The sequence below is a fragment of the Dromiciops gliroides genome, chromosome 4, assembly GCF_019393635.1.
Source record: "Dromiciops gliroides isolate mDroGli1 chromosome 4, mDroGli1.pri, whole genome shotgun sequence".
Classification (NCBI taxonomy): domain Eukaryota; kingdom Metazoa; phylum Chordata; class Mammalia; order Microbiotheria; family Microbiotheriidae; genus Dromiciops; species Dromiciops gliroides.
Window position 1 is genome coordinate 212,111,998 of NC_057864.1, and position 12,560 is coordinate 212,124,557.

General features: G+C 43.9%; 1 protein-coding gene across 1 annotated transcript; it reads left to right on the plus strand.

The window, feature by feature from the left end:
* The first annotated feature begins 394 nt into the window (after nucleotides 1–394).
* Nucleotides 395–12,261, plus strand: C4H17orf58 (chromosome 4 C17orf58 homolog). The gene is made up of 5 exons (XM_043964681.1): nucleotides 395–976; nucleotides 6,517–6,957; nucleotides 9,041–9,124; nucleotides 9,618–9,809; nucleotides 10,702–12,261. The coding sequence occupies exons 1-5, from the start codon at nucleotides 898–900 to the stop codon at nucleotides 10,890–10,892; spliced, it is 987 nt and encodes a 328-aa protein (XP_043820616.1). The 5' UTR covers nucleotides 395–897; the 3' UTR covers nucleotides 10,893–12,261.
* The last annotated feature ends 299 nt before the right edge of the window (nucleotides 12,262–12,560 follow it).

The window sequence follows — 12,560 nt, forward strand, 5'->3', positions numbered from 1 at the left end:
ATAAAAGATGACCATCAAAACTGAACTCTTCTCCCATATTACCTCAGCATGTCATTTAGCCTCTCTGCGCCTATTCTCTCAACTGTAAAATAAGAATTTCGATTCAGTCCTTTTGGGTTCTATCTCTCTGATCCCGGGGGTAAAAGGCCACAAGAGGTCTAAGGAGCATAGAATTTAGTGGAACCTTCCCCTATTGAGAGAGATGGGTTTTTGTTTTTTTTGGGTTTTTTTTTGGCAGGGCAATGGGGGTTAAGTGACTTGCCCAGGGTCACACAGCTAGTAAGTGTCAAGTGTCTGAGGCCGGATTTGAACTCAGGTACTCCTGAATCCAGGGCCTATGCTTTATCCACTGCACCACCTAGCCGCCCCCTGAGATGGGTTTTTTTTAGCAGGAGACATCTGTGGGTTCCTATGCTACCAAGAGACTGGAAACCATTGAATTTCTAGAAGCCAGAAAGCTTGACAAGGCCCAGGCCTCCATGTATCCTTTCTTGTCTAACTGTATCTGTCTAATAGTGGGAGAGATGTCAGAGCAGCAGCAATGTGTGACACTGAGGTTTAAGGACCACATTGCCCCAGATAGAGCAGGGACAATAGACCCTCAGGTCTGAGTAAAGAACCAGCTGATTCCCCCCATTCCTTCAGAGCATGGGTAGGATCTATGTCCAACTGAAAATGAAAGGGGAAAAGAGGTGAGCCCATTCCCATTAAGGAGGGGAGAAAGGGTAGGTAGAGGGGTCACTTTGCAGTTTACTCTAGTTCCAGTGGTCGGTTCAGTGAGTGATTCCCAGTTTCCCCAAAGGCTGCCCCTCATTAGCATGAACGGGGGTGGAGAATTGAGGGAGGAAAGCAAAGGCTGAAAGCTCAGCTTTGGATTCAGCCAAAGTGGTCTTCACCATGCCATCAGAGAGAGTTCTCTGGCTTCTCTGTCTGCTCATTGGATCCTCCTCAGAAACCCCAGTGACAGAGAGCAAAGGTAAGAAGGGGGAGATGCAGAGAGCCCTGGGAGAGAGGGCGAGAGAAGCAAGGAGTTAGGAGGAGGTGAAGGAAGGGCAGGCTCACTTCAGGCTTGTGTTCCCCTGAGAATTCAGCCCAGCCTGTGTGCAGAGTGTGTTTTCCCCTGGCAGCCTCTTAGGAGAGAGATGCTCATTCTAGGCTCGCCACTACAATGACCTGAAGAGAGAGCAGTGGGGAGAGCCAGAGGAGAGCCTGCATGTTAAGTAGCTGCTCCATCAGCAGAGAGCCAGCAGCCTGATGGATCAAAAGGGATGGCCGAGCGCCTGCCTCTCGGGACCTTTGCACAGGCTAGGCGCACAGCATGCAAACGCAGGACTGGCATTCCAGGCGGGCCGAGGTGGCCCTGCGGGAGCTGTCCCGAATCGTCTCTCTCGGCTACGCTCCCAGACTCTGACTTTGGTGGGGGGGCTGTCTGTGTGCCTTGAGAATAGGACGAGAGCTATACCTGAGCCTCCTGGGAAGCCTCCTGAGAGGTGTCTGCAGCTGCAGGCTGAAGCTGGTGCATCCTACCAAGGGAGAGTGGAGAATAATTCCTCTCAAAGTCTGCAGAAGGCAGGGGTTAAGTGGGGTGGGAGGGGAGCAGAGTCAGGAGAGATCCGGAAACATCTTCACTCTTCCCGTTGGTTCTCAGAGAAGACCTGAGGCACAAAGAGATGGGTCCATCTCTCCTTAAAATCACATTTCATGGATGAGATGAAAATATGGGATGCAGGCAATAAAGGCAGACAGAGGCAGTCTCTGGGGGGGACGGTGTTTTTGTTTTCCTTTGGATGTTTCCTTTGATTTGCTGTCTCCTGGAAAAATAGCTTCTGTAACTGCACAGGGCAATTTACTTTAGATTATTTTTCCACATGGAAATTAAATGAGTTTAGTGGCGTTTAACCCAAATATCAATCTTTCTCATGACAACAGATGGTGATAGTTGATAGCAAGGAATTGGATACAGACCAAGGCTTTATTCAGCTGTGCCTGGCACAATATTTATCATAGTGAGCTAAAATTGACCCTTTTGGAAAACAGGAACTACAACAAGTATTTCTAGGGAAAGATGATTTTAAAGAGACATCAAGATTGCAAAGGGAAGGTTGCAAAGGGGCTTTATGGCACCTAACATTTCAAACTAAAGGGATAAGAATGCAAAAGCAAGCACAAAAAATAGTTAAAGGGAAAAAGAGAAAGAGAAGAGGAAAGGAAAGAGAAAGAAATAGAGAAATATCTAGAAAGAAAGAAATCAGTTATTATGCCTTTAGCTTAGTCTCTCAGGTAAATGGGAAGATGAGATTGAGTAATCAAGGAGGACAAGTTGATCAACTTCAGAGTTGGCCTGTTGTCTGCTCACCAATACCATTAATTTCTTGGTGTTTACTACACACCATTAGAGGCCTTTTTCTCAATCACCAAAGAGAGAGAAAAAAAATAAAGGGAGAGGAGGGTCTCAGGAAAGACAAGACAAGATTTGTAGATCCTTTCTGGGTCTATAGTTTCTGAATAAGAGAGATGCAAAAATCCCAATAAAGGTCCCTTTGGTATTGCTCAAAGGGCACAGGGCACTGTGGAGTCCCAGATGACCTTGTTAGCAGGGATGGGAAAACCAAATATCCCTGTTGTCAGGAGTGTTTAAACAATTAGTTTGCTGCCCCTCTAGCAGTAGAAGACTGTTCCCCACCCCCAACCCTTGGCATTTTTTCTTTGAACATTCTGGACAAACTGTCAATACGGAGGCAGATGTTCTAGATGTATAACAGAAGGGGCCCAAAGCAGTGAGATTTTTCATCAAAAGGGTCAGAAAAGCAACTCTCAGAGATGGAAATCTGGAATAGCCCAATGCTCCTAGTTAAGAGAGGCTGGAAAGTTTCATTTAGTGTTTCAACAAACACTTACTAAGTACTTATGTTAGGCACTGAGGGAGATCCGACTTTTAGAAAAGTTGGGGTCCCTGCCTTCATGAAACTTGCATTCTAAGAATGAGGAATGAGAACCAAAGATAGATATATGTAGCATACACAAGGCAGACCAGAATACATAATATTCTATGTGATAACTGCATTAGAAGATTGGATCAATTAACTTGAACTTATTAATTGCAATGGGAACTATGAGGACAAAAAAAGACCCTATCCTTGAGAATCTTATAGTCCGTGGGAAGGTGTTGTTGTTGTTGTTGTTTGTCCTTCATTGTTCAAGAGGACCGTAGCATCAAGGTGATGTCCACTGAATTGGATTTAATTGAGGGAGGACTGCTATGGGAAGGTGAGGTGATGGAGGAGAAACAACAAATGTAATTTGAGGTCTGAGGGAGAAAATGTCATTCCTGACTTGTAGGCCCTGAGGGAAGAGTCTATCAGAGAAGGTTTCATGGAGAAAGTCCCTTTTACTTTGGCCTTTAATCTGGATATTCTATTGAACAGATTAAGAGGTGAAGGGAGAAGATTCCAAGCATTGGTTCATAGGTCTAGAGCTAGAGCTCATTTTACCGAGGAAGAAACTGGAATCAAGGAAAGTTAAGTGACTCATTCAGTCAGGGAGCATCAGAGAGGAATCTAACACCATTGCTCTACCCACTATACCATGCTGCCTTTTCACAGGGTATCACATAAGCAAAGTACAGAAGGGATAGAACAATATGTTTTGGGATTACATAGTGGTCTGGTTTGGGCAACTGGGATGACATAGGGTAGGGTAATGTCAGTTTGTGGAAGGTTCTCAGTGACCTTATTTCTTGACTGATAAGAAGACTGGGCCCCTATTTCTTCCTTCACAGCCTCTCATGTACCCTATTTTTCTCCTTGTGGATTTAGTGCTTCCTTTTCTCTGGGCATAGTTGTTTTTGTTTTGCAAGGCAATGAGGGTTAAGTGACTTGCTCAAGGTCACATAGTGGGCATAGGTTCTTGATTCTCTCTCCTCTCCCCAATTACAACCTTGGATCTCTCTTTTCTTCCCCAAAGACCTGGCTTTGTCTTTTCTCCAGCAGAAACTAAGTTGTCACTCTTCTTTATAGAATTTTAATTCTCTTGTCTCCCTCCACAGACACTTGGCTCCCTCTCTTCTCTTCACTTCTTTCCTTTCTAGCTTACACTTTGGTCTCTGCCTTCTCCCCAGATAGAATCTATGTTCTCATGTCTCCAGAACAGATTTTGGGTTCTTTTCCTTCTCCATACACAGAGTTCTATACCCTGTCTTTTCCCCTCTCTTCTCTGTAGCCTGCTCTTTCCCCCTTCCCTGTCCATATTATCCATTCCCTCTTCTCCCTGCAACTATTAGAGCAATTCCTCTCTCCACAGACTCTCTATTCTGTGTGTGTATGTGTCTGTTTGTCTGTCTCTGTCTCTCCATTTATTAAGCACCTGCTATGTTCCAGGCACTGTACTTAGAGCTAGGGAGACAAAAAAAAAAAGGCAAAAGACCGTCCCTGCCCTCAAGGACCTTACAATCTAATAGGGGAAACAACATGCAAACAAATATCTACAAAGTGAGTTATATTTAGGATAAATAGGAAATAATTAAAAGTGAAGGCACTTGAAATAAAAGGGGTTGGAGGGACAGCTGGGTGGCGCAGTGGATAAAGCACTGGCCCTGGATTCAGGAGGACCTGAGTTCAAATATGGCCTCAGACACTTGACACTAGCTGTGTGACCCTAGGCAAATCACTTAACCCTCATTGCCCCAATAAATGAATGAATGAATAAACAAATAAAAAAAAAATGGGGTTGGTGAATACTTCCTATAGGAGGTGGGACATTGGGTGGGACTTAAAGGAAGCCAGAGAGGTCAATAGCTGGAATTGAGGAGGGAGAGTATTCCAAAGCAGAGGGGAAAAGCCAGAGAAAATGCCTGGAGGGGAGATGAGATTGTAAACTCCTTGAGGGTAGGAACTGGCCTCTTTTTTTTTTTTATCCCCAGCATTTAACACCGTGCCTGGCACACAGTAGGCACTTTATAAATGTTTATTGTCGATTGGTTGTGCACAGATTCATATTCTTCCCTTCTTTGTCTCCTAGAGACTTTAAATTCTCTTCTTATTCAGTAGTCTCTGTTTTCTCCTTTTTCTCCACAAAAACTCTTGGTTCTCTCTGCTCCAGCACAGACTCTCTTCTCCTTTTTCCTGAAGAGATTAGCTGTTTCTTCTCTGTCCTCTGTTTTCTTCTCTCTGGTCACTCTTTTCTTTTTTTTTCTTTTTAGTGAGGCAATTGGGGTTAAGTGACTTGCCCAGGGTCACACAGCTAGTAAGTGTTAAGTGTCTGAGGCCGGATTTGAACTCAGGTACTCCTGACTCCAGGGCCGGTACTCTATCCACTGAGACACCTAGCTGCCCTGGTCACCCTTTTCTTAAGCACACTTTCTACCTCTCTCCTCTTCTTCAGCAAGTTCTCTGTTCTCCCCACTATGTGTTCTGTAGATGGTCTCTGTTCTCCCGTCTGTGCAGAAATCCTCTGCTTCTTTTTTTCCTCATCGCACACTTCAATTTCTCCTCTCCTGGCAGACTCTCTGTTTTCTCTCTCCTCCAGGACAGTTCTCAGTTCTTTTTCTTCTCCAGTACAGATTCTGTTCTTTCCCTCTATCCTCTTGTTCCCCTTCACCCCAGCTCAGATTCTTGTCTCACTTTTCTCTCTTCTCTAGAACCAACTCTCAGCTTCACTCTTCTCCTTGAGATCCTAGTTCTTTCTTTTCTCCAGTACAGATTCTCTGTTGTTCCCTTCTCCCTTCACACTCTGACACACTCTGTCCTAGAGTCTCTTTCTTGTTCAGCAAGACTCTTGATTCTCCTCCATCACAGACTCTCGGTTCTCTCTCTTCTCCAGTAAATACTCTCTGTGCTCCCCTCTCCCTGAAGAGACCCTTTGTTTTCTTTCTTCTTGGGCCACAGATTCTGTTCTCTTTCTTCGCACACACCTTTGGTTTCTCTCTTCTCCACTACAGAGGTTTTGTTCCCACTCTTCTCCAGGACAGATTCTCTGTTCTTTCCTCTCCCTTCAGAAAATCTCTGTTCTTTCTTCTCTAGAACACACCTGCAGAAACCATGTTCTTTTTTTTCTTCCTAGAAATGATTGTCTTCTCCTCTCACTGCAGAGATCCTCTTTCTGCCTTCTACCTGCAGATATTTTCTTTTCTCTCCCTGCTTCAGTGTAGAGCCTTGGTTAGGAATGACCTCTTCTCCAGCACATTCTCAGTTGTCTCTCTTCTTCATCACAGACTCTTGGTTCTTGGTAATCTCTTCTCCAGCACAATCTCTGTTTTGGGTTCTCTCTTCTCCATCATTGCCTCCCTGTTTTCTTAGCCCTTTCTTTTCCAACACAGTCTCCAGTATCTCTCTCCCTTATCCAGAACTCTCCCTCAGTTTTGGTATTCTCCAGCAGTCTCTTGGTTCTCTCTCCTACACCACAGTTTCTTGGTTTTCTGTTTCCTCAGTTTCTAGGTTCTCAGTTATCCTTTCTCCAGTGCAATCTCTTGGTTCTCGATTCTGTCTTCTCCAGCACAGTCTCTTGCTTCTTCCTCCACAGATTCTCTCTCATACCCAATAGAGAAGACCTGGGCTCAGGGGACGCTGGGAGCCCACGCTCCTGGGGCCTGGAGGAACAAATGGAGGAAGGCCAGACCCCGGCCTCGGATGGAGAACAGCACTGGGGCTCGCAAGGACGGAGCCCTGGAACTGGGTAGCCCGTGGCTCCTTGGTGGGACTGCCGTGCTACTAGACAATAGTGTGAACAAGCGGCGCCAGTCCGGGCGGGTGACTTGGCCCATGCTCTCGGTCCCGCGGTCTCAGGGGCGTCCCCTCTCTGGCGCTGGGTCTGCGTGGGTGGAGGACCAGTGCCGACCCCTTGAAGGGCGCCTCAACTCTCCTGGACGCACCAGCCCGGACCAGGAGGGAGAGCTCCTGAGCAACCGCTCGAAGGCTTCCTGGCTCAGTCATCAGCAACCCCGCCTTCGCCCACCAGGCAGAGGTGAGCTCCACCTGGCCTGCAGAACCCAGGATCCCAAAGTGCATGTAACGCGGGAGGGGAAGAGCTCACAGAAGCTTCATCTTGGCTCAGATGGGGAGGGACTTCTGGGATCACGGGAACCAACCCTACTTGAACAAGAAACCCCTTTAAAACATCTCTGTCCTTAGTGGTCACTCCTCTACTTGGAAACTTCCAGTCATAGGGAGTACACTTCTACTATTCTACTTTTTATTTATTTATTTTTTTTTTTGGTTGGGGCAATGGGGGTTAAGTGACTTGCTGGATCACACAGTGATCAAGCGTCAAGTGTCTGAGTCTGGATTTGAACTCAGGTCCTCCTGAATCCTGGGCCGGTGCACTATCCACTGTGCCACCTAGCTGCCCCCTATCTATTCTACTTTGGGACAACTCATTGTTAGAAAGTTTTATGTTTGTTTCCCTTAAATCAAGCCTAAACCCACTTCTCTGTGGTTTTGTACCTCCTACACCTAGTTCTGCTCTCTGGAGCCAAGCAGAACAAAGCTAAGCCCTCTTCCATCTAAACAACCCTTCAAATATTGGAAGAGAGCCCTCCTGCCCTGAGACTTCCCTTTTCCAACTGACACTTCCCCATTATTCTTTTTTTTTTTTTTTTTTGCGGAGCAATGGGGGTTAAGTGACTTGCCCAGGGTCACACAGCTATTAAGTGTCATGTTTCTAAGGCCAGATTTGAACTCAGGTACTCCTGAATCCAGGGCTGGTGCTTTATCCACTGCGCCACCTAGCCGCTCCCTCCCATTATTCTTTAATCCTTCAAACCTCATTTTTCTGTCACTCAAGAGTAAAAGTAATTAGCTGGGGGGGGGGGGTCGAAGTCATTAATTATGCTTCTGTCTTTGTATTCCCAAGACCTATCATCGTGCCCCCAATTTGATGGACCATAACTAAATGCTTGTTGCTTGCTTGATAGATTGATAAGTGCCTCCACAATCATGATCCTATTTCTAATAACCCTTCTCACAGCCCTATGAGGTTCTGCAAACATTGCAGAGGGAAAGAGGCTCAGAAAGTAGGGTCTAGCGGGAAACCCTCTAGACCAAAAAATCAATAGACCTGGTTTCTAGTCCTGGTTCTTTCACCAACTAGATGTGTAACCTTGGTCAAGTCACTTTTCATCTCCAAGCTTCTGTTCAGTAAGATGAGGGGAATGAACCAGATGGATTCAGAAGTCCCATCCAGCTCCTAGGTTAAGCTTAAGTCCACATGGCTAGTTAGTGGCAAAGTTCCAGTCCCTCGTTGTTGTCTGTACCTTGTTGCTCTTCTCTGGGCTATAAGGATAATTTCCCCCCCCCCCTCCCCCAGCCTTATTTACTGTCAGACAACCAATACATAAAGTCTTCCACCTTTTCTTCCAAACACAGGTGCATTACCAGAACTTGTGGTGATCTGTGCGCCTAGAGATGCCTGAAAACCCTTCTTTTCACTATTGTAGTGAATCCCCAGCTCTCATCCCTCTGGGGTGATCTAAATGCTGCTAACTCTATAGGAAGCTGGAAATTTGTTTGGGGGGGCATCCTCTTAAATTTAGCTGTGACCCAAATGGCAACTTTTCAGAATAAAATGCAAACACAATGGCAGTGTAGGAAATAGAAGGATGAAAAATAATGTCTCACACAGTGCTTTACATGTATTATCTCAACATCACAAGATCCTTGTGAGGTAGGTGGTATTATTAGCCCCATTTGACAGATGAAAAAACTGAGGTTAAGGGACTTGCCCCAGGTCACACAGCAAATGGAGTGTCTAGGGTGGGATCTCAATTCAGGGCTTTCTGACTCTAGGCCTAGCACTTCATAGAATTCCTTCACTACTCAGCTGCTTAGAACTTCATCCACCTTTGTTTTTCTTTTTTGTTTGTTTTGTTTTTTAGTGAGGCAATTGGGGTTAAGTGACTTGCCCAGGGTCACACAGCTAGTAAGTGTTAAGTGTCTGATGCCTGATTTGAACTCAGGTACTCCTGACTCCAGGGCCGGTGCTCTATCCACTGCGCCACCTAGCAGCCCCTCACCTTTGTTTTTATAGTTCTTCTCTTCTCTCCTTTTAGATACTGGCCACATGGAGAAGACCTGTGAGACTGAGTGCAAATGGGATATGGATGAAAAGGAATTCTATTGCATGAGTGAATTTGGTAACATGGTTACTCCCCTTCAAATCCTGCTCATCCTTAAGGCTATAGCATTATGAAGATTTAGGATTTCAGTACAGGGCCCTACTCAGGTGGCTAGTAGAAGGCTAACATACCTAGCATCATCTTGCTATGATAGTAACTGGTATTTACAAAATGTCAAAGCAGCATTTTCCCTCTTCTATAGAATACGGAACTGAGGCTAAGGGATGTTAAGTAACTTGCCCAGGGTCACTCAGCCAGTGTTAGAACCTGAGTCTTCCTGATTCCAAGTTCAGTCCCTTACTCGTCCCAGGATGGGAAAGTGAATGCTTAAGTGAAGACAGCCCAAGATAGGCCAGTCTTCCAGCAGAATCAAGGGGAGAAGGGGGACAACTATCAGAAAGCTTGGGCTGGTTGAGGTCATTGTAAAATCTGGGACTGGAAGGAGAAATCAGTTTTGTGCTTTTTCTCCCCACCCCCTTCAAACTTTTTTTTTTTTAAATCTTGAAAGTAGCAGTGAATGGAATCGTCCATGATGTGGAAGTGCTTGGTGAAGGCATCCGGCTGGTTTCTCTGCTGGTCAACAGTCATGGTCTATACAAGACAAACCGCCTCTATATCACTCCAGATGGCTTCTTCTTCAGAGTTCACGTGCTCGTATTGGATTCCTCCAGCTGCAATAAACCATATGCAGATTTTAAATTTGGTAATGAGACTCCCCTAAAGGTGACCCTGTGTATATAAGTGCCTTACTTCAGTCATGTTCAACACTTCGTGGCCTTTTTAGGGGGTTTTCCTGGCAGAGATACTAGAGTGGTTTGCCATTTCCTTCTCCAGCTCATTTGAGGAAACTGAGGCAAACAGTATATAGTGACTTGCCCGAGGTCACAAAGCTAATAAGTGTCTGAGGCCAGATTTGAACTCAGGAAGATGAGTCTTTCTGACTCCAGGCCCAGTGTTCTAGCCACTGAGCCTCCTAGCTGCCCAGGCTTTAGTTCATATCAGGGTTTTAATATTCTGAAAGGATGAAACTTCAGAATCTTCTTTCTGTTGTGACCACTGAGAGCACATGATTGATGTAAGAGCTCCCTTCACCTAAACCCACATATAGAACTTAGAGGGTTGCCACAGAGTGACTCAGTGACTTGCTAGTGATCACTTAGCTTCCAAGTTGGCAGGAGCTGGATTTGAACAACCACATCTCTAAGTACTGCAAGCTATCTACCATTTCATGTTTTCTCCCCCTACTTTTCAGTTACTGAAAAATGGGCAGTTTCTTCACCAAATGCAATATACTAGAGAGTATGTGTCATTTAAAGCCCATCTGCAAAGATGTTTCTTTCTTTCCATCACTGGTAAATCTGCAAATGAAAAAACACCATTGGTAGTAAGAGGAAAATCTACTGAGACGGTTCAGAATTGAGTTTTAAGCAGGTCTTTTCCTTTTGAGGTCTTCATAGTTTAGAAAATCCCACTGAGATTGGACAAATCAATCATCATGTTATTAGCTTCTCTTAGAACATTCCCTTCTCTTTCCCACCATTTTTCACTAGGCTGACATCTGGCCTGACTCATTTCTACTCTGGTTCTTTTTTCAGGCAGCAGGTATATAGTAATGGGTCACATCTACCACAAGAGAAGGCAGCTCTCCACAGCTCTGCTGCAGGTGTTACAAGGGCGCCTAAGACCTGGAGATGGATTACTCAAGAGCAGCAGCAATTATGTGAAAAGATTCAATCGCAAAAGGGATGAGAAAATCCAAAGGGCAGCTCATACCAAGTGTATCTGAATCCCCTTCCAAAGCTTTTCGGAGGCCTTGGCTCTGTTGGGATTCATTGACTCGAAGGCCATCTGCCTTCATGCAGCCTAGCCTTTCTCTGGACTGGGCCCCCAGCGCTTCCTTGGGAACCCTTGGAGCTCAGTAATTATGAACCAATCAAGTATTCCTTCCAGCACTGCTAATGCTGAGCATGTTGTTTCTGAATATATTAAATGCCTCTACATTTTTTTAAAGTTCAATTGCAGGTATACAAATATAGTACAAAGCAGCGATTCACAGATCTGTGATAACTGGCCTGTTTGATTTATAAATTACTGCTTCTTATTCACCTTATTTTTTAGGGTTATTTTTTACTATGTGTTCTGTTGCTTTAAATGAAATGTTATGATTGTCTAGGAAAAATAATTCACAGAAAGTATTTTCTTTTTATTGAACTCTAAAAGTTTAACGTTTTGGGGGGGCATAACTTATCTAAATCATTTAAACTTATCAAGTTTTACATCTCAAATATCACTTAACAATACATTTTTTGGGAGAGTGGGCTCTCCCGTTTTCATCTGTACGGGGAGATCCCAGAGTGGAGAAACTTCTGGCCATCTGATTGATGGGCAGCTGTATAGTCTTAGAGAGTTTTCTGGGGCATTGGGAGGTTGTTTCCTACTCCTAGTTGCAAAGACTATTTTCAAAAGCAGGACCAGGTCCGAGTTCTTCCTTACTCTAAGCCTGATCCTCTAACCACTTGACCATCCTGCTTCTCTAGTAATAAATCGACTCGCCTGAAGAAATATAAATATGAAACTTTTTTGAGATTTTATAGATCCCCAAATCAGTCAAGTACTTCTTAATAATCTGCCATGTGCCAGGAACTGTCCCAGGTTCTGAGGATGGAAGTACAAAGAAATCAGTGCTCAGGATAAGTATTTAAATTTCACCTTTTAAAAAATTTTGAGATTACTGAAGGATTTAAACAAAATTTTATGTACATGAGTATTTCTGATAGGACAAACATACCTGGTGTACTTTCATACTTGGCCACTTTTGATAATTTACATCTGTGCTAAACTGTCTTTCTAAAAGAGGTAAAATTAATTTTGCGTGTATTAGATATAATTTTTTAAAAATTTAAAATAAAGACATAGTGTCATGTTTATGATTGTAAAATAGTAAATCTTGTGTAGTTGTCAATTTTTTTTTTCATACTTTTTGTATTCACCTTTTTCCCTCCTCTCGCTCCAATAGTCCTGGAAAGACTATTCATGAATGATAGCCCAGTTGCATGGATTTTAAAGTTTCAAATGCTTTTCCATTAGTTAATTAATTAGTAGTGAATCACTCAACAAGCATTTATTTACTTCTTCAGTGTGGAACACTACATATAATGTCAAACTTCCTCAATATGTTGGCTAGTTTTACTGAACTAGGTTTTTCCTCCTTCTTCTTTGTTATAAGGTAAGGCTCTTTGGTGGGGAATAGAGGGATACACCAGGAAATGAAGATGATATCAAAACAATGGAACAATAAATTTATTTTGATATAAAAATTATTGCCTAATAAGTCATGAAAGGAGATGCTCTCAAAAGGATTATTACTTACTCATTTGACCTTATAGAAACTCCAGATTTATGAATATAGAATTTTTAATGTCAGTCTTTGTGTGTGTGTGTGTGTGTGTGTGTG